The sequence below is a fragment of the Ixodes scapularis genome, unplaced genomic scaffold (assembly GCF_016920785.2).
Source record: "Ixodes scapularis isolate PalLabHiFi unplaced genomic scaffold, ASM1692078v2 PGA_scaffold1__304_contigs__length_218370807, whole genome shotgun sequence".
NCBI classification, from domain to species: Eukaryota; Metazoa; Arthropoda; class Arachnida; order Ixodida; family Ixodidae; genus Ixodes; species Ixodes scapularis.
Genome location: NW_024609846.1, coordinates 151,920,490 through 151,947,430, shown reverse-complemented (window position 1 = coordinate 151,947,430; position 26,941 = coordinate 151,920,490). Strand labels below are relative to the sequence as shown.

General features: G+C 47.0%; 1 protein-coding gene across 1 annotated transcript; it reads right to left on the bottom strand.

Moving 5' to 3' along the window:
- Nucleotides 1–7,548: 7,548 nt before the first annotated feature.
- LOC121835851 (mediator of RNA polymerase II transcription subunit 15-like) lies at nucleotides 7,549–8,148 on the bottom strand. Its single transcript, XM_042290377.1, has one exon. It carries the CDS (start codon nucleotides 8,146–8,148, stop codon nucleotides 7,549–7,551), a length of 600 nt encoding a protein of 199 aa, XP_042146311.1.
- Nucleotides 8,149–26,941: the final 18,793 nt, after the last annotated feature.

Here is a 26,941-nt window from a genome sequence, read left to right as displayed (position 1 = left end):
TTCAGTCAATCAGTCAAAATCTAGAAAAGGGAAGGCGGCGGTAGGTTGTTGGGACTAATGGTCCGGAAGTCGCTGCCGTTACCCGCAGCTTCGAGACGCCGACATAGGCTGGATTAGTGTTCACATCGGTTTTCTTCGATATGAACCTTTCTCGAGTTTACTTTTCGAGGTCACACACTCTGCATGGAAGGGCGACCGCCGAGGGCAACGGGGTCAAACCAGTGTGTGTAAATAAGTTAAGGGTCGAAACTAACTGGGTCACACACCCCTTAACCTTTCTTGGGTTCACTTTTCGAGGTCACACACTCTGCATGGAAGGCCAGCGACAAAGGGCGATGGGTCCAACGATTGTACATAAACCGACTCCAAGTAGGTTTAGGGGCCAATCGAACTTGACTGCGTACCGTGGTCGTCGACGCCAGCACGCTTTGTGTCAGTGCGGTACGTTTTCTTGTGCCCATCAATCTGCTGTCCCGCGATGCCCTTACTACGTTACTTCAAGCCAGTGGTCGAGAATGCAGAAGATCATCATATGCCGGGACTGCCTGACCCACAGGTATGCAAGACCACACGTGATAAGCGTTCTTTTACGTCGGCCAATCAAGGTGTTATTGCCGCTTCTACCGCCGTGGACTCCTGAAAGCGGAAACGAGGGCCCTACTCTCCTTACAATGACGAACTTAGATGTAAGATTGGAAAATATGCTGCGGAAAATGGGACAATTGCTGCAGTGAGGAAGTTTTCCGATGGAAGAGAAAAGCTTCTCAACGAGAGCATCGTCAGCGGGATGAAGACCTCCTATATCCAAGCCTGCAAGTCCTGTCATTCAAAAGAGCTGGCTACTTTGTCTGGTAAACTTTGAGGTGTCAAGCCTGTGCTTGGAAACTTGGATGATGACGTACGGGCGTACATCGTGGAGCTCAGAGAAGGGGGCGGGGTTGTAAACTCCAGGATTTGCATCGCTGCTGCACTAGGCATTGTGCGGGCGACCAAGCCCACACTCTTGCCAGAGTTTGGTGGGCCTCTCGTTGTCGACAGACCCTGGGCAAGATGTTTCCTGAACAGGATTGGATCCGTCAAGCGTAAGGCCACGAAGACTGCGCGAAATTTTCCAAACGATTTTGAGGGTGCCAAGAAGAAGTTCCTGCAGACTATCGATGAGAAGAGAAACCACTTCAGCATTCCCGACGACTTGGTGCTCAACTGGGACCAAACAGGTCTCAAGCTGGTTCCTGCCAGCAAGTGGACGATGGAAGCCCGAGGTTCCAAGCAAGTTGGGGTGGTTGGTTTGGACGACAAAAGGGAAGTCACCGTTTTGATGACCACGACGCTTTCTGGCAAACTCTTGCCTCCTCAAGTGTGATATGCAGGCAAAACAGACAGGTGCCATGCCAAGGTCATGTTTCCATATGGCTGCGACGTGTGGCACAGTGACAACCACTGGAGCAACGAAGCCACAATGCTGCGATTTGTCGACAGTGTTCTCCTTCCGTACGTGGAGACATGCAGGAGTCGTGTGGGTGGTGCCAGTCAACATGCACTTTGCATTTTTGACATCTTCGCTGCACATCGTACGAAGAGTCTTCTGCAGGCACTAGCTGCAAACAACATTGAGTACGTCTTTGTCCCGGCAAGCTGCACGGGACTCTTGCAACCGAACGACCTAAACATTAACAATGTGTTCCAAGACTGCCATGATGAACCGCTTTACCCAGTGGTATGCCGGTTGTGTGTAAGAGGTGGTGGAGAAACGACAAAGTGCAGCTGACTGTAAAGATCGACTTGCGAGCAGGTGTTATGAAGCCCGTTCACGCAGCATGGCTGATTGAAGTGTATGCGGATCTCGAGAACCGCAGAGACACGATCCGAATCGGCTATACTCTGGCAGGAATTGTCTGAAGGTACAAAATAAACTTCTTGAGGTGAGCTGAATTCTGACTTATGGCGTTATTTACTTTGGGATACATTCCATATCATATTCACATATCGCATATAATGATATCGTTATGCTTTTAGAGCGCAGCTCTTAGGGGCCCGTTCCCGGCTTGAGCGGCGTCGCCGTCGGCGTCGGCGTAACCAAGGTCATCTCAAGGTCACCCCAAGGTCACGTGACCCCCCCCCCCCCCCGAGGTCACGTGACCCCCTCCTTCGAGGTGAGGTGAGAGGTGAGAACAACGTTTATTTAAACCAAGGACAAACGCCAGTCCCCAAAGCGGGGGCCACGCCGGTCCGACACCACACAAAAGACAGCCCCCAGACATATTTGGGCGCGAGACACCACCAAGTCCGTGCCCCGAATGGCGCGGGGCAACAAGTTCAAAGAAAAACTCGGCACGCGCCACCCGAACCACGAACACCGCGGCGACTCGCGTCCGCAGGCCATCCCCCACACGATGAATGAGCAGCGCGACCCCGGCCCAAGAAACCGACGCGGCGTGGTCGCTCTCAAGCGTGGCGTCTACGTCCTTGGCGGCGTGAAATGATGATGTGTTTCATTATAACGAGGGCCCAAGTCCGCTCCGCCACACAAAGTCGAGGAGGGAAGTCAGGACCCTCGTCCGGCGCTCGGAGTCGCCGGCAGGATGCGCCCATTCTTGCATGGTCGTCGGAAGGTCTTCAGGAAGAAGAGTAGCCCAGGCTTCTTGACGCTGGGCAACCAGAGCTGCGCACTCCCAAATGAGATGGTGAAGTTTCGGGAGGGCATCTGGGTTTTTGCATCGCTGGCAGCGAGGGTCTGGTGGGACATAGTAACGGTCAAGTTTACGTTGCCGGGTCAGCTCGAAGCGATAGACATGATGAGGCGTGACCGCTCCACTTGTCCTAATGCGTCGAAGCAGGACCATCTGGTGCCTACGGAAGGTGTTTTCGGGTATTGGAAACTGTTCTGGGGTCCAAGAGGCGTCGAGTCGGCGTTTCCAGTCCCGACGGACGAGGCGAACAGCATAGACTGGGTCGTAGACGTAGGCCTCGTCTTCGGGAAACTGGTCATCGTTGGGCGACGCGGGAGGCACCGGTAAGGTCCGCTGGGAGGAGGGGAAATCTCTGTGCAGCTCCTCCAATGCAGCCTTGTGGGCTTTCTCGTTGCCGTCAATTCCCGCATGTCCTGGAACCCAGCGTACGCTGACTCGGACTCTTCGATGGCGGTACAGGAGAAGTGCAGTGTCGTAAATAGCGGCAATTGTCGGACTTGATGTGAGTAGATGCGTTTTAAGCGCGCGAATCGTGTTCTGATAGTCTGTGAACACCGTAAGCGTGCCGGGCCCTGGATTCCTGACCTCATACGTCTGGAGGGCGAGGAGGACGGCGCGGGCTTCGGCTTGTTCGGGCGATGAAGGGGTCATGTTGGTGTTTGCAACAACGATAGGATCGCACTGTGCAGGATCATGGGACGGGAACACTGCAGCTGTCGCAGACCAACCGGAGGTGTGCAGGGCAGCATCCGTATACACGATGACCTGTGCAGGGTCCTGAGATAATGCGGTGACCTCGGCTTGGTGTTGACGAGCATAATGCTCCCGACGCTTGGCGTGGCGCTTGGCATCCATATTTCGCGGGACAGGTCGGGCATGTTGCGTAAGATCAATAAGATCCCATGGAGGCTTGGTAGGCGGCAGGTCGTTTATGTTCGTTACAGCTACTCCAATGAAACGAGCAACTGCCCTCCCCTGGAGCGTATGCTCAAGTCGGGCCATGTGGATGTCGAGTTGCTGCTCCAGTGTCTCTCGAAGGTCGACGAGGTGCAGGCACTTGCGAAGCTCTGACGTTCGTGTGTGTCGAGGGAGCCCGAGGATGGTTCGGCGGGCCTCATTATACAGCGTTGCAATCTTGTCGAAATGGACTCGTTTGAGGGAGTAGAAACGCGCTGCATAGGCCAGCTTCGAAGCAAGGACGGACGTGACTAGAATCTTGGCGATACGTTCTCCCGCGCCGCCCAGACGATGGGAGATGCGACGGACGAGGTGTAGGCCGTGTCTCCATTGCTGCGAAATAGATTTAACCCATTCGGCTGCTACTTGAGAGCTGTACCCAAAATTAACTCCAAGGATCTTTATGACAGGCTCTTTGCTTATGTGACTACCGTCAAAAGTGAGGCCCAAGTCCAGGGTAGAATGCCCACGGCCGTACAGCATGTACTTTGTTTTTTCCGGCGACGGAAACATGCCGACGCGGCGAAGATGGGAGTGGATGGCATCTAGACCCGCTTGCAACGCTGTCTTTTGCGTCAAAACCGAGCCTTGGCATGTCCAGATGGTAATATCGTCGGCGTAGGCACTAGCTCGTAGGTTCGGTGTACGATGGAGGGCCCAGAGCAGCGGCGCCACGACGATGTTAACCCATATATGCCTAGTGTCCTATATGTAGGACGCTGAAAAATTTTCAAATATCTCGAAAATATTTTTGTAAAAAAGCTAGCGCCCCCTCGCGGGTATTTCTGAGGCCCTACACCTTCTCGCGTGCAAGTCTTGGTTAGCGTGGGAGCGCACCTCGCCACGTGCTTGCAATCTCAAATTTCTCGTTCCGCGTGAGCTTCGACGAACGCCATGCCAAAGAAAAAAACGTAATTATTATAAATTCAAATGATTTTTGATGTTGTCGAGATTTTTGTCAGTTATTTCTGAGTAATTGAATATGCTCTGAAAACAATATCATCGTGATATATGCAAACGTTTTTTGTTCGCGGTCTGTCAAATAACGGTGTCCTATATGTAGGACGCTAGGCAGATCGGGGGTCATCGTTTTGTCACTTTGGAACGCGCGATGCGTTGCCTGCGTAGCGTTGAGGTAATTTAATAAAAGACACATGGACGTACAGTAGAAACAAATGAAAAGTAGTACTCGAGGCTCCTACGATTACAGAGTCGACGCCGAATCTGAAATTATCGTATGTCGCTGGAAGGACAACTGCACAGTGACCGTCGTCTAAATGCTCACGGCATCGAACCAACGCAAATGGTAAAATGATATTCAAGAGATAACAGGTCCAAAGTCACAGTGGAGCAGCCATTCTTGATTGCGAGATACAATAGCAACATGGGAGGAGTTGATAGACTAGACCAAAATATTTCCAAGTACCACACAGGCATTAGAGGAAAGAAGTGGTATTCTTCACTCCTGACGTATCTGGTTGATGCATGTGTGAATAATGCATTCGAGTTATACAGAATGGGAACGGACAAAGCAGAACTCCTCACATTTCGAAGGACGATAGCGATGTCATAGATGAAGAAGTATGGCTCCAAGCCATTGCGTGGAAAAAGCCGGCAATCTTTACTGGAAGCCGAAAGCCGATTTGACCGCATTGACCACACAGTGATCCCTCAAGACAAGCAAACAAGGTGTGCTCATTGCCATGGAAAGACCACCACATAGTGTGAAAAATGCGACATCGAAGTCCATGTCAAATGCTTCAAAATGAACCATTCAAATGAGTAGTACATGTGCCTAGTGTCCTATATGTAGGACGGCTACAAAAACACAGTTCGAAAAATTGTTTTTTTTTTAATAAAAGGTTGATTCCGCTTTCTGAGGTCCCAGAAGCAAATATTACGGGAAAATAAATCACTTTTCTTAATTTCCCCAAGTTCAGGCACATATGGGTTAAATAACGTCGGTGACAATACTGCTCCTTGAGGGACTCCAATGTTGTTCTCCTTGGTAGTACTGCTCCGCGCGTCAGGGCCGTAGCCCGACTTGACGAGGTATCGGCGGCCGGCCAAAAATGACCGGACAAAATCTAGTTGTTTCCCATCTAGGCCCTGCTCGTACATCGAGGAGACAACGGCTTCGTGTGGGACCGTGTCAAAGGCCTTCTTGATGTCCACCGTGACTACGACCCGGAGCTGCTGGCTGTTGGGGTGCCAGTCAGCGACATCATGGTAAATCATAGCCAGACTATCGTGGGTACTCAAATTCTTACGGAACCCCGTTTGTGTGGGATGAAAGATCCGGAGGTTTTCTGCTTGCCACTGAATGCGTGAAAGTACCATTCGTTCCATCTACTTTCCCATTATAGATGTAAGGGAAATTGGACGCAGGTTTTTCGGGTCGGTCGGTTTTTTGCCGGGTTTGGGGATGGGGGTAACCCATGACATCTTCCAATCCTCAGGGAGGTGACCCGTGTGCCAGATGGAGTTGAACCAGTGAAGGATACCTTCCCTTGCGGCACGAGGTGCATTACGAAGCATCGGGGCTGTAACTCCATCGGGCCCGGGGGCACTCTTAAGTTTGCACTGGGCGATTGCCGCATCAAGTTCCCACTCAGTGAACGGCTGGTTCCCAGGGTTTTCCGTGTCCACAATGTCTGCATACACGGGTCTATATACATCGGGGGATGGGAGATCGTCAGGTTGCGGGAAGAATGCTGAGCCAAGCTGATCCAGGATATCTTCCTCGGTGTCTGTCGAAAGCAGGGTCAGAAGAGGGACAGGGCTACACGACTTGCGCTTGCCATACATAGCATTAAAAGTTCGCCACACCTCGCCCAGCTTCGTAGTCCTGTCGAAGGACTCGCAATGGGCAATCCAGCGTGTGAGGCTGAGGGTCTGGGCGTATGTGCTAGCTTCCTTGGTTAGGAGGGTCACACGTTTCAGGTAGCAGCGCCGCTTGTGCCTCCGGTACTTGGTAAGCGCAGCCGTGCGACGATCCCACAGCGGTAGTAGATGCGTGTCGGGGGTGGGTGTATTCCTATCCACCTGGCGGAAGTCAGTCGCAGACTTTGTAGCCGTCGTGAGAAAGGCCGAAATGTTAGCAGGGTTGATACCTTCAATGTGCTCCTCTATAAAGGCACGGAATTGATCCCATTTTATTGTCTTCGTAAGTAGCTTGATCATTTTGCGTTTGCCTGCATATAGTTCGAGCACTATGGGGAAATGGTCACTTCCCCACGCGTCGGGAAGCACAGTCCACGCGAGAAGGCGGGCGGTCGACGCGGGTGCGAAAGTGAGATCTATTACACTGTCCGATTGGCGTGCCGATGTGCCATAACGCGTCGCGCAATCTAAATTATTGACAATCGTTAGGTCGGTTAGTTCGAGGACAGTGCACAAGTCCTGTGCGCGCGGGGTATGTGGCGCAGAACTCCACGATTCAAAGCGAGCGTTGAAGTCTCCTCCAAATATTACATAGTCAGAGGGGTACTTATCGCGGAGCGCTTTGATCCATGAAAAATCGTGAGCTGCGTGGAGAGGCCGAGCGTATGTGGAGACAATCAAGAGGCGTTTAGCGGTTCCGTCGAGAGCGACGCGGACCGCGACTACCTCCTGCGTGGTGGTACACCAGTTCATCGTGTCTATCTTGATATACGAAACACCATGACGGACATATATAGTGGCCTGAGCACTAGTAAGGGGGGTTTGGCGTGAACGCGCCGCGTATTCTATCGTAGGGTTGTGGTGCCCTTCAAAACCTGACAATGTATTGTTTTTGGCGCGAGATTCCTGCAGTAAAAGAACGTCACAGGTATATCTTGGATCTGACAGGCGCGTAAGGAGTTCGGCCTTTCTTGTTGCTAGCCCACGACAGTTCCACTGCAGGATCCGAAATGGAGCGTTATTCAGGAGTCTGGAAGCCTTTGCGGTTTTGGACCTGGATCGGCGGAGTTTGGGGGACGACCATGAACATTGCAGAGTGCTCCGCATGGGTCACCGGCAGCATCTGTTGGAATTGTTGAAGCTGTTGCTGCATTTGTTGCTGCATCTGTTGCTGCATTTGTTGCTGTTGCTGCTGCAATTGCTGTTGCATTCGGGCGAGTGCGGCATGAAGATATTCCTGTGTTACCGTCGTAGTGATGACGGAGATGGCTGGTTGTTCAGGTCGAGTGGATTGGGAAACCAATACTGCTTTGCATGATTGCTGCACATCGTGAGTCGTGGGTTGTTGTTGCTGTGATGCCCATTGCTGCGATTTCCTGACTGCTTCTTTTTCTTTGAGGCGCCTTTGAAGTTCGGTTTCCCTGAGTGCTCGGCGCTTCTCTGCTTCTATTTCGTTCATCCGAATTTCAGCGTGCTTATTTTCCATTTTCTTTGTGTGAACTTCAAGATCTTGAATTCGTTTCGCACTTTTCTTGCGCGCTTCGCCGATAGACCGCAGTTCTTCCATCCAGGCCTGCGCCTCAGTGTCACTGTCCGCATAATAACTTGTCTTGAGCATTTTGTGCACCGCTTGGGCTTACGTTCCAGCTTGTTGCTGCGGTCTCGGCGTCTTAGGTTGGCGCTTTTGGAATTCCGCGGCCTCGTCTCGCCGATTCGCGTTGTTCAAGAGTTGGCGTGACACTGATACATCACGCCTTCTTCTGCTCTTACTTGTAACTCTCGGTTTGTTTTTCGGTATCTCGTTCTCTTCTTCCCCGTCAGAAAACGTGCCGAGCGCGGCATATCTGTTGTGTGTGGCTATTACTTGAGGGTAGTCTTTTAGCGTGACATCGGGCGGGCTACGAGGCCTGCTCCTGCCGCGGCCTCCCGAGGTGTTACGGCATCTTTCGTTGTCTCGAGTTGCCTGGTTACGGTTTGTGTGGCCTCTGTCCTGAAGTCTGCGGTCCACCCGCAGCTTGGTGGGGCACTTGGGATCGGTCGCAAGGTGGTTGCCGTGGGATCGGCAGTTGATACAATACTTGCGTCCGCACACGTGGTGTTCCTGCTTCAGCCACCTGCAATCGGGGCATCTCAGCGCGCGGGTGCGCACTTGTTGCTTGTGTCCTAGGCCTTGGCATCTCCAGCACTGCACTGTGTGAGACAGATACGGCGTGACTCTTATGATGCACCCTCTGTATACGATAGAGTTTGGCACATTGGTTCCGCGGAATGTCACCATGGCCAGCCCGTTTTTGCCGAGAAGTCTCGCGTATAGGACCTCGTGTGTTTTGGACCGTAGAGCACTCGCTAAACTGTCCGAAGTCTCTCCGCAGTCAATGCCGTGCGCCACGCCGCGTACTGTGTCCTTTGGGGGAATCTCGTGGGTCACCACCGACACGGCTCTATCCTGTGCGGTGAGAGAGTGCAGCGCCAAAAGCTTTTCTGCGGCGTCTCTCGAATGTACCATGACTGAGATTGTGTTGGTGTCCCTATTCAGCCTGAACGTAAGTTCATTGATTAAGCCGGTTATTTGGCTTAAAGTTCTCTGCAGTAAGCCCTTCGGAATGCTCGTAAGATCATAAGGTTCCTTCGCCCGAAAAACAATTACGTCGCACGGCCTATCTTCCTCATCGGTACCCCTGAGTCTTGTGTATGATAAGGTAGGTCCTCCCACTGATACAATGTGCTCGCCTTGTCTATGCGTCTTTCTTTTGACATATGTCACCTTGTTCCCTTCGGAGCCTGGAGAGTCTTCTGCATGTACTGATTCTCTGAAGGTCGAAAGAGGACCCTCGGTGAGAGTCTCTGTGGACGACATCTCAGCCTTTGAGAAGCCGGTGTCCGAGTCTGCGTCGGCGTCCGTTCGATCAGAATTTGTGTCAGTAGTTCCGCGGTCGTCATCTTCCTTCACTTCGGAGGAGTTCGTACCGGTACTAGAACTACTAGGGTGGCGGGTCCGTTTAATTGCGGGATCCAAAAATATCAGTGGGTCCCTTTTCGTTTTTCGCTTTCCATGAATTCGTTGCGGTGACTGGATGAAAGCTTCAGCTTCTGTAAACGTAGCAATCGCTTCGATTCGGCCGGTCGCAGGAGCTTGCCCAACGATGTTCATCTCGAGATTGCTCGAAGACTGGGGCTGAGACGGTTGCAAGAACTCAGCCATGTCGCTCTCTTCGGAGCCCTTCGCCTTTGGCCAGCTCCAGAGTTAGCCCTAGCTCCGAAGCACATTCGCCGGCGGTCGAAAACACATGCGAAATACGGAGTTCGGGACTCACTGTGGGTTCTGACCTGCTGGAAGGGACGTCGTTAGCCTTCAGAAGGGTGTTCTAGCCAACCTCATGTCCAAATTCGGCTCGAATTTGGACATAAGCACAGGAGCAAAAGAGCATAAGCTCCTCGCCCCGGCGCTTCTTCTTCCTTTTGTTCTTCCTTCTTCTTCTTCCTTCTTCTTCTTCCTTCGAGGTCACGTGACCCCTTCCCCCGAGGTCACGTGACCCCTTCCCCCGAGGTCACGTGACCCCCTCCTTTGAGGTCACATGACCCCCCCCCCCCCGAGGTCACGTGACCCCCCCCTCCCCCCAGGGTCACGTGACCACACCCGCCGAGGTCACGTGACCTCCCCGATGACGTCATCGTCACTGATGACGTCACCGGCATCCGCATAGTCATCATCATCATCACTGATGACGTCACCGGCATCCGCATCGTCATCATCACTGATGACGTCATCAGTGACGTCACTGATGACGTCCCCGGCATCCGCATCGTCATCGCCATCATCACTGATGACGTCATCAGTGACGTCACTGATGACGTCACTGACATCCGCATCGTCATCGTCATCATCGCTGATGACGTCATCAGTGACGTCACTGATGACGTCATCGGAATCCGCATCGTCATCGTCACTGATGACGTCATCAGTGGCGTCACTGATGGCACCATCGGCATCGTCACGTCACCCCCCAAGGTCACGTGACCCCCAGGTCACTTGCCCCCCCCCCCCCCCCCAGTACCCTTCCCTCCTCCTCCTCAAGAGCTGCGCTCTAATTCGGTGTTACAGGGAGTTGTAAACGGCTTCCACCTTTTTATTTGGACGCGTGTTTCCCCGGTGTCTCAATGCCGCTTTCAAGGTGATGAAATTTTTCCCGAATTGTTCGCGGGACCTATTGTTCGCGAATCGGAGGCGGTTCGCGAAATTCGCGAAGATTAGGTCTACGCGAAAATTCCGTCGTTTGCACTATATATTCCTCGTTCGATTATTATTTTATTAAATACAAAATAAATGCACGTAAAGTCACAAATAAACTATAAATAATACATATTTTTGTGATTTTATTTTTAGAAGAAATAATATTTAAATCGCCACAACAAAAGTGGAGTACTTCAAATCAAGATTTAAATTCTGCTTAAAACCCCAGTTTAAACTTTCAGGACTTCTATTTTTTACCATATTTTGCACGACGCTGCACAAAATTCGAAGATAAAGTATAACAGTAAGTTCACAAAAGCAATAATTTTGGGATGCTGGACAGTTTCAAATACATGCTGATTTGTCGGTTTCTTTCACTGCGATGAACTATAAGAGCGCAAAGCCACAATAAAGCTAGTGCATCATGCGTTCTATTTACTGCATGGCAACCAGTTGATAGCAGTGAAGAGCTGACACGAGTCAACAAGAGGCCTATGAATGGTCTTTTTTATATGCAGTGTTGGAACTAACCCGTTACAAGTAACGACGTTACTGGTAACGCTTTAGTTTCTTTAGAAACGTACTAATGTACTCGTTAGAATCCCGAATGAGTAACGAGTAAAGTAATGTCGTTATTATTTTACGGTATCTGCTATCAAATTACGTTACCCGTTACTCGGTACTTTCTATTAAAAATGGCCGCATGATAGTTTGAAAGGAAAATATTTTTATTCTGCGCACTACAACAAATAGAAAAGAAACCCCAACAAAGCTATGTATAAATGGCGTCATTTCAAACTCCCTCGGAAAACACTTTCAACGTTCCCCCGACTGGGCTCGAAAGACGCGAGATTATCGCTTTGTGGAATTCCTAAGCGTCTATGGTGCTGTCTTTGTATCGAAGCTACTAAGACCCCCGTCGCCATGCCCTGAAGGAGCTGCCATCTCGCTGGAAAGAGACATCCGCTCAGAAGGCAACAGTCTGCCGCCGCTCGAAGGATTTGGCCTAATTGTCTTTAGCTACTCCAGCTGGTCAAATACTTGTCTCCAAAACAAATAAATTCTCGTTCGTCAACAACAGAAAGGATAAACTCTAAATTTGGAAGCGTTGACGTTCCTACGCTTTGAACCAAAACAAGTGGCAAGGTTATCACAGGATTGAAAGGCGTCCGTCACCAAAAAGACGTCACCATCTTTTAGAATCCCTGCCGCCGTGGTACAAAGGTGCGGTCTCTCGCTGGGTAACGACTCCCGTTCCGAAGCTCGCCTGTTACTAAATCCTCCGGGCATCCTTTCTTCCATGGCGCCTCTCAAATTAGACGAAAGACTGTGTAACTACGACGGACGGCACTTGCTTTGTATCGCAGTTAGTCCCCAACTCCCTGGCATTCAAAGACCGAGTTATATATTGGTGGACTCTGCGCCCCCCTTATCCTTGTCGCAGTTCTTGGTTATATGTGGAGACTATTGTTTAATTCTTCTGTGTGAAGACCATTGTATCATTCGTCTAGAGAGACTCATTCGTAGCAGTAATAGCGATGGCTTTCGTCTGCTTCGCCCTTACTTTGTTGCTGCCGGTGTGAAAAAAAAAGGGTTTTGGACGTGAACACGAACTTAGGATAAAGTGCTTATAAATGCTCGCCGCCTCTCTCAATCATATATACACGTAAAGATGCTACCAGTATGAATGTGATTATAACCAAAGGATGGCCGGCGCTATACTTAGTTTATAATCACCAATAACCTTATTTGGCTATAATTATTGGTTATAATAAGCGATTGGTGTCCGCTTTTCGTCGCTTGTGTAGCCTAAACCGGAATGTGACTAATATCGGCGTGGCTATGATGTGTGTTGTTTGTGAGCAGTCCGTGTACTGTACAGTTTCCTCTATCATGCAATTTCTGCCTCAAACCAACCAGGCCGTTTTGGAGCGTTTGTTATAAAAGCTTCTTTTATGCAATTTCGCACTCATTTTTTGTGCAAGATGGCAACGGCCACCAAAACTCCGTTATTATGGCCCGGACTAAGTGCTATGTTGGAATTGAAGGAAACGAAGCCAGACGATTTGCTGTTTAAATGGATGCGGCACCGAAATTTTGATTTCAGAAAACAACGCAGAAGCGCTAGGCGGGGCGCTACAAACCCGAAAGCATTACTTATAAAGCGGTACCTCCGACGGGTGGTCTTATTTTTGTGAAAGAAGCGAGCGCTTGAACAAGGCCGAAAAAGCCCGTGACGTCGCGATTCTCGTTTCCTCCTCTTCTCGCGTTGACTCCGCGAGGACGCGAAGAGGGAAGGAAGCAAGGCCGTTTCCCCTCCTCTTCAACTATTCTGCAGGAAACGCGACGTTGCGATTCTCACTTAATCGCATTCTTATATTACAAAAGTATGGCCATCCATTCGAGATATCGCTTTTTGTGTGGTTATTTAGGGTTTGTGGCGCCCTGTTGAACACTCCTGCTTTCTTATTTCGTGGAATCCAAATTTCGGTTTTTAAATGTCTGCTCTGTTTGCCAAAAATCAAGCCGCTGAGCACATGGAGGATGTCGAACTTTTATTTGACAAAGCACACTAACGTAAGTTATTCTTCAATGTCACTTACTTTTTTTCCCGTTAAAATGTCGGCGTTAAGCTTTTTTAGCCAGAAGAACGCACCTTTCTTTCAAGATCGTTTTGTTAGTCGCAGTTTTTCAGCTAGATCTCACAATGGTCATTCATATAAGCTAGCGAAAAGTCTTCGAAAACAGCTTAGTTCAGTTCACGTGTATATTTCAGAAGGAGGGTAAATCAATCATGGCAGTTATATATAAACACGCCTATTTGATATTTGTTTAAGTTTGCTATTTATTTAGAGAGTTTTTTTCTATACTAATTAGCAATGCAGTCTATTGAGTTAATATTTCGTTGCTCCACACCACTGATAATTAAAAATTAACAGCGGTGCTTTGCATCAGTTCTAATTGCTTTTCTTTTCGGCCAGTCACTCCATTCACAGAAGCCATCAGAGTTCGCGGTAATTTCAAAGAAACGAAAGACAGAGATTACAACCCAATTTCCCGACACGCCCTTGCTGAAGCAGAGGAAGATCGACCGTATGCATCAAGCTCCCGTTTCTCAAGAAGTGCTCGAACATCTTGTGGAGACGTTTGTGGTTGAGACTCTACAGTCATATACTAACAGCTGTCGTATACTAACAGTGAAACACAAAGTAACGACAAACTAACGTAAAAGTAACGTCCGTTAGTCATGGCAAGTAACGACACCTTTATTTTGTTACATTTCCAAATTGGTAACGGAGCTTTTTAACGCGTTAGCCTTTTTCCAAGCTAACGAGTTACTTATTTTTGGTAACGGGCACAACACTGTCCATATGTGATTGGTTGATCGCAAGTGTCAACCGTCCCTGCTAGGACTAGTCGCTCGTGATTGTATCCTTTGCTGCAGCACCGCTTGAGAAAAGAGGGTGAGGCACATTTACTTAAATTCATACAGAAACTACACAAAGTTTACGGTCGTGATAATATTTCGACGCTTCACGGGCAAATTGCGAGCATTCGAGCAAAGCCAAGCGTACAAGAGCTGGGTTTGTGTTCTGGAGGGGCCTGGCGAGCGGTGGCCATTGGTCGAACGACGTTTCATCGACAGATTGTTTTGTAGAATGCGACGTTTCATCCACAGTTTTTTTTTATCAAAAGGTTCCCACGATTGTTTCATTGACACAGGTTGCGACGTAACGTCGAAAGCGTCTTTCCGCGCATATCGCCTCTGCCACCGGCATTCGGATGGACCAAACTTGACGAACCCTTGGCGGTTCCGATGAGGACTCGTGCAAGTCCAGGCATGAGATTAAATTTTTCCGAGCGAAGGGAGGGGTTTATGTCTGAGTTTCTGAGTGAGTTCGTATCAGTTCCGGTTGTTTTCCAGCAAACCAAACGAAGCCAGTAATTCAATCCACTCTACTAATCTAAAAACAATACGTTGTCGATGAAACGTCGCATGTGCATGTGTTCACGAAACAAGTTTCCACGAAACGTTTCAGTGTCGACGAAATCTATGTCCATGAATTATGTCAATAAAACGCGTTTCCATGAGAGTTTGTTCAAGAAACGTGTTCCGACGAAACGATATAGACCCCTGCACAGCACGCGCGTTTGTGTAGTGAGAGTATTTTGAGGCAGCGTGCTCGCGCGTGTGGTTTCCGCCTCGCTCATACTTATGGTGAAACAGTGCATGCCTGCCGTCTATGCGCAGTATCAACCACTTTCCACATGATAACAGGCTTTTTAACATATTGGTATGGTTTATACTTTACACTGCTATTCAGCTCTGATTAGAAAAAAAACCTACGCAACTGGTCACGTGACTAAACTCAACACAGAATGTTCAGATGCGGCTGTTCGAATGGCTAAACGGTGTCGTATGTCGAGAACGATATACGGATCTCAACCGTCATGACTTTAGTTCACAGGACGCAGACGGCAGTCACCGAGTCGTCTTGTGCCGTCTCGCGCTGTGCACGTGCGAAGCTCCAGCGAGGCTGTTGCACGTGCAAAAATATTAGCGTTCCCATGATGCATTGAAACAGTGGTGGCGTAGCGAAACTGACTGGGGAGATCGGTGGACTGTAACAGTGTAAAATCACGTGTCGAAAGCTCGCTGTCAGCGCACGCTTTGTTGCAATCTCTGGACCGAAAAGAGTTCCAGCCGTCAGAAAGTGGATTTTCTATCAGCAACCCAGAGTTAGAAAGCTTCAACTTGTTCTATTGAAAGCCATCAGGAGGCACAGATCACAACACGCCTGAATGGAATAAAGTTCTATAATAATGTAAACAATAAAGCTTAAGCAGAGTGTGTACAAGATTTAGCTTTCGATGAGCTAAATAGCGTAAAATGCATAGTGTTTCCAGTCTGCGTTAGAGCGCGCGATATGCGTGTGTACACGAAATTTGACATAAAGTCACGATCTACCCCTCGCATAAGTTTTTATATTTCTTTGCACACCACTAGTTGGTCCGTGCATATCACCAAATCGATAGGCTGCAGTCATTTCAACTGTACCTGCACTCAGTGCTAAAAGTAACTTTTATTATTATTGTAGTAATCTTTTAACATTGCCGTCACTCATGTTATGTTGAGAGCATAGAACTTTTGTGACAGTTCTACATCGCATTTACAAAACTGAATATGTACTACAGCTGCGGCTAATGTTTTTGTGTTTTCAAGTGTCACGGTCACAATAAAAATCGCAGTGTCCTCAACTAACACACCTGACAAAAACAAAACACGTTTTTTTTGTTTTTTGTTCCTAATGTATTTAATTCATCAAGTTAGAATTTTGAAAACCAACGTCTATTACGTCATCGTGTTTTTGTGGAGCTCTATAAAGCGCCATGCACCTGCAAGAGAAAAAGGCCGAGCAGTCATACGAACCTGACTACGTTGAAGTATATGTAAATGTCCTCCGAGTTCCGTGGGGTGATAAATATGCATCACCAATGTCAATATCCCCGACACGCCAGATTTATTGTCGTGCATGTGCCTTGCCATTTGTTCAGGACGTTTTTTGCGTTTTATTCTGACCATATTTGCTGAAGACGCGTGATCATAGCGTAAGCAACTGCTCCTTTTTCACGAGAACTTGTGCAGATGAGCCGACACCCACAGAAAGATCGCACATCAAGAAACAAGTAAACGGCCAGGGATGCCAATTCCAGGAGAAAGAAAAATAGCACGTTGTATCGAAGCGGCACCACACACGATTTATTGCGTTTATCTACAGGTCTGGAAGGCGATCTTATCGCCATTTGTTGGTTCAGTCCCACTAATAGAGGGTCGGGTTCCACTTCAAAGGGATACTGAACCGAAATGTGAATGTCGCAAAGTAAGCCCCCAGAAGCGTTGAATGGGACCCTGTAAACTCCATAACAATACTCATACATCGATATCTCAAACGCGTGGCCGTACTTTTGGAAAAGAAGGGCGCGATCAAGCGATCTCTATGACGTGATTGTCCTCCTGGAAATTTTGGGAAAGAGGGGAAGTGATCTCGCTTCTCTCCTCCTAATAATTAAAAAGTAATTAAAAAGTAAAAATAATTAAGTAAAAAAAAATTATTGTCCTCAAGTAAGAAACAAAGGGAAGAGGGTTATTCAAGTTCTTATTGTTGCCACCTGTTCCATTTAATGACCTTGAGTATTTTGAGCATCAGCTGGCTCCCGAAAGTCTCGTCAGACATTTTGCGTTATTTCTTACGCAATATGTCGACTGCTACGCTGTACACCATTTGAGCTGAGGCACTGGATGGGAGTGCCATATTGTTCCTCACGAATGCTTCATGCTCTGCATTGAGCTTTTTCAGCGAAGCAAGGGAAGTACTATTTACCTCGAATGTAGAGCAAAGCTTCGTCGTTGCAGCCGTTGCCTGCTATTCGAGAGATTTAGTAGATCCTTCCGATACCTCCGGTATCCGCGATAACGGTACCCGATAACGATATGATGCATACGCAAAGACGGTGGCGAAGTATCGGATATCGTCATCGGAGTCATTGGACCGATCTACTAAAATTCTCCACTGTCTAAATCGCGCAGCTGTAGAAGTCATCAATAGCAAAACATAGTCGTAACAGTAAGGTTATAATTAAATAATAAATAAGGTTTGGCTCGATATTCTTCCTTTGGTTCTGAACAGTTCGAGCCTCACTTGAGACGTTGGTGAAGAAAAAAAAAGTTTCCAGTATATAAATATACGTAATAAAAGAAAAAGAAGGACACTCCTAACAACAATTCGGTTAAAACAAGGAAATGTAAACGCACGTTCGCCGTGTGTACCTTTCTTGGTGCCGTTCAAAAACGCACGGAGCACGGACCGACTGCAGTTTACTCCGGTGTTCTCCAGATAGACGTCCGCTGGTGCCACGGGCAGCAAAGGGTAGAGCCCTAAGTAAGCCGCGCTATGGCCCCACGCACGAATTTCACACTCTCCTCAAGCCCAGAATATCAAGTCCACCCGAGCCACCATTATGTTTTATTTGTAAAAATATCTGCTTGAGATAAGATGCGTCCTGCTGGGGCAAAACAGGACGAAGAAGAAAGTAAGGCTATTACCATTTTCTAAGTGCTCGCAAAAAGCAGACTCACAAAAAGGGTAGGGTAGACGGAGCGTTGTCTCGTGTTGTGACATTATGAAAATGGTCGTAGTCACTATAACCGAGAAGGACATTGTTAATTCTTTTCAGTGCACTTACCGCCTCGAGCTTCTCGAAGAGGTGCACAATCACTTGGTGTCCTCCTCTCCCCGTCTTGGATCGCAAAGAAAAAAACAAAGGGACTAAAAAAAAGCGGAAATAACTTGCCCCCCCCCCCCCCCCCCTTTTTTGTAGTATTGTATATTTGAATTTTTTAACGTTGATGTTAAGGTCTAAATGTAGATTCAGGGGCTTGGTGTTGCAAAAAAAAAAGGCTTTGCGGAACTGAAGAGTGCCAAGCCTCCCTTTGCGCTGGTCGATTCGCGTGACAGTGTCACTGCGCTCGACTTTACAAAAATAAAAAACAAAACAAAAAAATTATTTAAAATTACAAAAAAATGTAACGGATTACAAGGAATTCGTTACGTCAAAAATGTGAGGGAATTACTATAAGATTACTCTAGAAAATATGTAATTATTCCGTTACTAAATTACTGATAAATGTAAGGGATTACAAGTAATTTCGTTACTTGTAACGGATTACGTACAAGTCTGGATAGTTCTATCGATACTCGACTATCACACAATTATCGTTAATCGACTATCGGAAAACTATCGTTAGTACTATCGATAGTCGACTATCAAAAAGATATGGATAGTTCTATCGATACTCGACTATCACAAAATTATCGCTAATCGACTATCGGAAAACTATCGATAGTACTGTCGATAGTCGACTGTCAAAAAGCTATGAATAGTTCTATCGATAGTCGACTCTCACAAAATTATCATTAATCGACTATCGGGAAACTATCGATAGTCTACTATCGTAAACCTATCTATAGTACTGTCGACGGTTTACTATCGATAGTTTCCCGACACTAGTAGTTTTAGTCGCTCCCTTTTCTATTTTTTGTGAATTTATTTTCTCAAATGGGACACCAATTAGCCCAAGCACTTACCATCCCAACTTTGGTTCAGCTTTTAGTGATGACGAAGACGGGAGTTTGGGGCGAAGAGAGGAAGAAGGGAGGCGAGGGCGGCGGTGCGACAACTGTGTTCTCTCCGCACGCGAATACTACTACGAACTAGCGGTGCAAGACTATCGATAGTACTATCTATAGTTGACTGTCGAAAAACTATCGATAGTCGACTTTCGAATAACTATCGATAGTACTATCGATAGTCGACTATCGAAAAGCTATGGATAGTTCTATCGATAGTCGACTATTGCAAAATTATCGTTAATTGAGTATCGGAAGACTATCGATAGTACTATCGATAGTCGACTATCGAAAAGCTATGGATAATTCTATCGATAGTCGACTATTGCAAAATTATCGTTAATCGACTATCGGAAAACTATCGATAGTACAATCGATAGTCGACTATCGAAAAGCTATGAATGATTCTATCGATAGTCGACTATCAAAAAATTTCATTAATCGACTATCGGGAAACTATCGATAGTCTACTATCGTAAACCTATCTATAGTACTGTCGACGGTTTACTATCGATAGTTTCCCGACACAAGTAGTTTTAGTCGCTCCCTTTTCTATTTTGTGTGACTTTATTTTCTCAAATGGGACACCAATAGACCGATCTCACGAGGAGTTGCGCGACGCCACCGCTGCCGCGGTGCATTCTGGTACCTGTAGTTCTCCCCAGTTTTCCGGCCGCGTCGGCGCGCAATGTACGCCCGGCGTTTGGAAATTTTTGGGTTAGCACGAGACTTTTAGCCAGGTGTTGACTTATGGCTTTCAATCGGTGGCTTCACATGTTATATGCCACGGAGCTATAATAACAGCACCAGGCAAAAAGGCCTCGGATATTATGTCTTCCCGCAAGAAAGAAGCATGGCAAAGAAAGTTCGACAGAGCCGGACAGAGCGGCAGGAAAAATAGCGTTTTACGATTTGTTTCGCAATTTGCTTCATAACTTATATCCAATAATTGCACGTCAGCTAAAATATGTAAGATTACAGGGCACGAGATGTACAGCGTGCCGAAGTGTTCCGTAAGCTGGAATCTCTCTGACCATTTGTTCCGTAGCGGCCTATTCGTTGGCCTATCTCAAATAGGACCTCCGCACTGCTTTGCGGAGGCCGTTTTTAATACACTTCTTACTCGGTGTATTTTGGTGGTTATAACTGGTATTGCGACGACATGTTTCAAGCGCAACTTTGCTTCAAAAGATCAGGACAATCACTAAAAAAGAGCAGCGATTCCCGATATGCACCCACTTGATATAAAACAACTTTGTTTCAGAAGCGGCCTTCAGTTTTTTTTTGTTTTTTTTTTTTCATACCTACGCGAAAAGATTACATAATGCAATTTAGAAGTGCAACACGTACTTACCGCCAAAAATGTAACAAACGAACCTCATCCATTTTGTGGTGGTCTATTAGGCTGGTGTTACTGATCCATTCCGCATTAGCACCAGTCGAGACCGCAGAAAAAAGCTTCCCCCGTCGGGCGACTGTTAGCGTACGGATCTTGCGCAAACAAAATAAAACTGAATAAAAACTGTGCAAGAAAAATCATCTCCACCCCAAGCTTTCAGGTATCTGGCATGGTTGCTTCTTTTTGATAGATGCCAATTATTACGGCGCGTCAGGCATGGTCTTTCTGTAGATCAGTTCTTTGTGTGCAGGCCTCTCCCGCTGTTCATCTGTACTCTGTCGCACAGGCTGTCAACCAGAATGAAACAACTTTTAGAAAACTATCGCTGACCGAGGAAGTCTATTTAGCTCCTCTTACTTGATGGCTGATTAAACGTTATGCACAAGACTGAGCGTCACTAAGCTCAGTGTTTCATCACATTTGATGCTGTTCCGTGGTGCTACACCGAGCCTAGTGTCTCTCGAATTTTCTTGTTCTTTGCTATTGCACTAGATGTTCACTTGTTTTCAAGGTAATTGAGACGTCCGAGAAGTCGAAATGCTCGAGTAATGGCGCCGTTTTTTTTTTTTTTTTTTTTTTTTTTTTTTTTCGCGGTTGCAGTGGGATCACCCCGTGAACGGCAGTGGGCTCACGCGTTCACGAAGACGAAGAAGCAGACGACGACGAAGCAGACGACAAAGCGATTCTAAAGCGATAAGACGACTGAAACTGCTTTTCTGCACTTGCTGAGGAAAGTAAGGCATCACAAACCACACAATCTTATGAAGTAAAAAGATGCAAGAGAATCAAGGTGATACCGGGGCGTGCCAAATGATAATCTATGATGATGTACGTACGCGCAGCCGTATGTAGCCGGGAAGCCGGGAAGGGATGACTACAAGTAGCATGGCGGCGGCACCACTTCCGGAATGCGCGCGCCTGCGCAGTTCGCTTGGTGACATCGGTCTATTAGCCCAAGCACTTACCATCCCAACTTTGTTTCAGCTTTTAGTGATGACGAAGACGGGAGTTTGGGGCGAAGAGAGGAGAAAGGGAGGCGAGGGCGGCGGTGCGACAACTGTGTTCTCTCCGCACGCGAATACTACTACGAACTAGCGGTGCAAGACTATCGATAGTACTATCTATAGTTGACTGTCGAAAAACTATCGATAGTCGACTTTCGAATAACTATCGATAGTACTATCGATAGTCGACTATCGAAAAGCTATGGATAGTTCTATCGATAGTCGACTATTGCAAAATTATCGTTAATCGACTATCGGAAGACTATCGAAAAGCTATGGATAATTCTATCGATAGTCGACTATTGCAAAATTATCGTTAATCGACTATCGGAAAACTATCGGTAGTACAATCGATAGTCGACTATCGAAAAGCTATGGATGATTCTATCGATAGTCGACTATCACAAAATTATCGTTAATCGACTATCGGAAAACTATCGATAGTACAATCGATAGTCGACTATCGAAAAGCTATGGATGATTCTATGGATAGTCGACTATCACAAAATTATCAATAATCGACTATCGGGAAACTATCGATAGTCTACTATCGTAAACCGATCGATAGTACTGTCGACCAGACATGTACAAATTACTCAAAAAAGGTAGTTAAGTTACTGAGTATCGACGCCAAAAGTAGTTGGAGTAGAGTAGAAATTACGCATTCGTAATAGTAATTGAGTAAACTACTAACTACTGTAAAAAGTAGCGAGTTACTTTGAAGTTACTTTCGAAGTTACTTTTTTATATTTTTGTGGTAGCAAAATGAACAGCAGTTTTGATCAATGAAAAACCCTGCGAGCTTAAAATAAATGCAGTCTATTTATGGCTTGCGTTTTCGCCAAAATAGTTTACTCGCTCACAGAAGCAAGTGACTTTCAAAGTTCTTGATAGGAGAGTTTTCCCCTTTTCCTTCTAAAGACGTCCCCAGCCCAGCTAAAAAGACGTTCCACCGACGGGCTGGATGGAACGGCAGCGTTGAATTTGAGAAACAGGCTGTGCAGGGTCGGGTAAGCGAGTGTCGGCATCTTAGGTGTCCATGACGAAACTTGTGAGGTTTGCCTCGGGTAGAGGGTCTTTAATAACAAACTTCCCTTCTTTTTTTTTCTTCGTCAAGTTGAGATTGTTATGACTGGCCCTCTTTATTCCGACGTCGTTCTGAGAGTGCGCTGAGCGAGTGCACCAGACCGTCAAGGGTTCAAGTCTCGCGCCACGACGACGAGATCACCCGCACGACTGCGCGTCCCGTTGTAGTGCTAGTGCTACGCTACTGAAAAAAAAAATTGCTTTGGTTTAATAGAAGATGAACCGAAGTACACTTCGCCGCTGACGCCGGGTCCAACAAAAGGATCTCCCAAGGGTAACTCGCAGTCCTCGCCGGCGACTACAATATTCTGACGCGCCTGAATCGTTTTTAACAAAGCGGAGGTCTCCCAGGCATGGATGGTCGGAAGGACGCGAAGGATTACGTGAAGAAGCATCGTCGCTCGTATACAGTTGCAGCTGGAAGCGGGAACGTGCTCCCATGAACGGATTCTCCGTACCAGGGTTTGTGCGCGGGGGAGTCCGGCTTTGCAAAGGCGTATGCGCTGACCACAAGGCGCCCAGCTGCGAGGTCATTCCAGGGGCGCCTCTCGTGGAACCTACCGCTTGAGTCAGAACTCACTAAAGACAGACAGCACGAAAACAAGAACTCTCAGAGTGCCCCCGTCTTTCGCGGTTGCAGCTGCAAACGCGGCGCCTGCGTGCATTACCGGATTAGGTCAATACCCGACCAAGGCTTGTTCAGCATCTCTTCCTGCGTTCGTGCGTGCCGGTGTTATGTTTTGGCTGCTTGTCGCCACCTTGGCCCAAGGACGCCTTCCCGAACAAGGGGGCCCCTTGTTCGGGAATGCCACTTCATCTGCCGGCGTCTTATTCATTTCTGCGCTCAAACTTTCGTGATGGGCAAAATTAGCACTATATAATTTCGAAAGTAGTTAGTAATTTGAGTAGAAGTTACCTGAAAAAAGTAGTTAAATTAAACTACTAATTACCCAAATCAAGTTGTAATTGAAAGTTACCAAGTTACTCGAAAAAGTAGTTAAACTACAGTAGTTTGAGTAGAGTAGCTGAACTACGTCCAAGTCTGCTGTCGACGGATTACTATCGATAGTTTCGCGACACTAGTAGTTTTAGTTGCCCCCTCTTCTCTTTTTCTCACTTTATTTTTTCAAATGGGACACAAGTTAGCTCAAGCACCTACCATCCCAACTGTGGTTCAGCTTTTAGTGATGACGAGGACGGGAGTTTGGGGCGAAGAGAGGGGAAAGGGAGGCGAGGGCGGCGGTGCGACAACTGTGTTCTCTCCGCACGCGAATACTACTACGAACTAGCGGTGCAAGACTATCGATAGTACTATCTATAGTTGACTGTCGAAAAACTATCGATAGTCGACTTTCGAATAACTATCGATAGTACTATCGATAGTCGACTATCGAAAAGCTATGGATAGTTCTATCGAGAGTCGACTATCACAAAATTATCGTTAATCGGCTATCGGAGAACTGTCGATAGTACTATCTATAGTCGACTGTCCAAAAACTATCGATAGTACTATCTATAGTCGACTGTCGAAAAACTATTGATAGTCGACTTTCGAATAACTATCGATAGTACTATCGATAGTCGAATATCGAAAAGCTATGGATAGCTCTATCGAGAGTTGACTATCACAAAATTATCGTTAATCGGCTATCGGAAAACTATCGATAGTACAATCGATAGTCGACTATCGAAAAGCTATGGATAATTCTATCGATAGTCGACTGTCACAAAATTATCAATAATCGACTATCGGGAAACTATCGATAGTCTACTATCGTAAACCTATCTATAGTACTGTCGACGGATTTCTATCGATAGTTTCGCGACACTAGTAGTTTTAGTTGCTCCCTCTTCTCTTTGTCTCGCTTTATTTTTTCAAATGGGACACAAGTTAGCTCAAGCACCTACCATCCCAACTGTGGTTCAGCTTTCAGTGATGACGGAGACGGGAGTTTGAGCGAAGAGAGGAGGAAGGGAGGCGAGCGGCGGTGCGGCAACTGTGTTCGCTCTAGTAGTGCAAAACTATCGATAGTACTATCGATAGTTGCCAGAAATGTGACTATCGATAGTAAAAAAATCTATCAATAGTATTATCGACAGTCGACTATCGGAAGTCGACTATCGGAAAACTATCGATAGTACTATTGATCGTCGACTGCCAAATATCTATCGATAGTACAATGGATAGTCGACTATCGATAGTTCTGTCACACTATAGATAGTTTTGGATAAACTATCGATAGTACCGATAGTGAATTTATTGATAGTTTTGCATCACTAGAACAAACCCCTGGAAACGAAATCGATAGACTTACCCATTCACCTGCGGTTCCTAGCAGCCTGGTGTTCGCTTCCCCGCTACGCGCGTTATAGAATGGCGCGGGGAACGCGTTTTTGTATGGAATATTCGGTATTTCTTTTTTCTTTTTGCGCTGTACGAGCTCAGTTGCAATGGCCGTCTTCAAATAACCTCTGTAAGGTTGTATTCACTCATCTGTAGGGGATGTTTACGGCCAAAGAAATCGTATTAGGGTGAAAATAAATGCGGTTAAAGCAGCATTTTGGGGGCAGATATTGTTTGCGTCTAGCTAAGCCGTGGTGAGTTCGAAACTAAGCTTCCTGGCCACAAGTCGAATGTCGAGTGTAGACTGGGTACTGTACAGTACCCAGTCTACTGGACATTCACTGAACGTCGCAGATGCTGAACTGGAGCAATTCCTTAGGATATGCCTGATGATGGGACTTGTGCAAATGCCCAGTGTGCGATGTTACTGGGAAAATGAGACGAGATTTCCCGTGGTCGCTGATGTGATGCCACGGAAAAGATTTGAGAAGCTGATGAGACTGATACACTTCACTGACAGCCATCAAGCCACAGAAGACACAAAACGTGACAAAGCTTGAAAAATCCGAACGTAATTAAATTCACTACAAGAAAACCTCCAGTCAGTCGAGCAAGAAGAACTGAACAGTGTCGACGAAATGATGATCTCCTTCACTGGGATGTGCTCTATGAAGCAATACATACCCGCGAAACCCAAACCCTGGGGCATAAAGCTGTGGGGTCGCGCTGGCTTGTCTGGTTTTCTGTATCAGTTCGACGTCTACCAAGGCCAAGTGAAACAACACTACCTGTTTGGGTTGGGTAATGACGTCACGCTTAGGATGTGCGAGTTTCTTCCACAGCAGAAGGTTACAAAATAGCTGCCCACAATTACTTCAGCAGCTTTGATCTTGCGACTGAGTTGTCGAAGAGAGGTCTGGGGTTCGTAGGAACGATCAGTAAAATCAGCTAAAGGACTGCCCACTAAAGTCAGAAAACGACCTGAAAAAGGAGGGACATGATGCGTTCGATTATGCGGTCGACAATTTAAAGAATATAGCGGTTGTAAGGTCGTACGATAATAGAGCCCTTACACTTGTCTCCAACTATGCGTCCACTGAACCAGTCGGAACTGTGCAAAGATGGGACAAGAAAGAAAAAAAATTCATCCAAGCACCACTGCCATGGATTGTACGGACATACAACCACTTCATGGGAGGTGTGGATCTCCTCAACTACTTGATTGAATTTTACAAGTTCCCAATAAAGTCTCGCAGATGGTATCTGCACCTATTTTATCATACCCTGATGATCGCTACAGTGAGTGCTTGGCTTCTGTGCGGGAGGCACTGCTCCCAGTTGAACGAGAACCTGTCAACCTCCGGCGATTTTGGACAAGCATCGCGGAGTCCCTTATCGCGGTGGAAAAAAAAAAGAACAGTCAAGCGGCCAACATCTTCAGTGACTCCGCCTATGAAGAAGCGCAAAGTCGGTGAAAGTGCTCCCCAGGATGATGTGCGGCTGGATGGTGTCGGTCACATGCCCATCTCGGGCAGCAGGTCTTGCGATGAAAGTCTTGTCCGCCATCGCCGAACAGCTTTTCTTACACCTACTGTTGCATGTGTAACGTAGACCTATGCTACACAAAATATCGTAATTGCTTTGTTGCCTACCACATGTGAAAATGTCATTATGATTTTGGGAGTAATGCCCACACCATCATTGATGATACCGGCTGTATCATAGGGAAATAATACGCAAATAAAATAAAATTTGCCTTCGGTGAAACTAGGCACGTATTTTGAGCATGAAATCATAATTACTGAATGTCTTCAATGTTCTACAAATCTCTGGGATTAGAGGGTTTAATATATTTTTAGGCCACTAAACCATATGCAATTACAAAAATACCAGTTTATCCCGGCTCGAAATTCATTTCACAGTCCCCTTATATCCTACATTCAATGCGTTAAAAAGACTTCGGAAATCATACGGACGTTTTATATTGGTGCTTGATCGACTGTACCCTCCTGATGAGCGTTCCCCATCAGTGCACTATTAGATCGGGATAATAATTTAAACGACAGTCGTGGGTTGCCAGTTCCGTTTATTTTCACCGTCAGCACAGGGCGTCTTCGACAGTACTCGACGTTACTGCTCGCACTCCCGCTGGCAGTCT

What these genes read in the sequence shown, in the direction of transcription:
- LOC121835851 (XM_042290377.1), bottom strand. Translation starts at nt 8,148, where the DNA reads ATGCTCAAGACAAGTTATTATGCGGACAGTGACACTGAGGCGCAGGCC.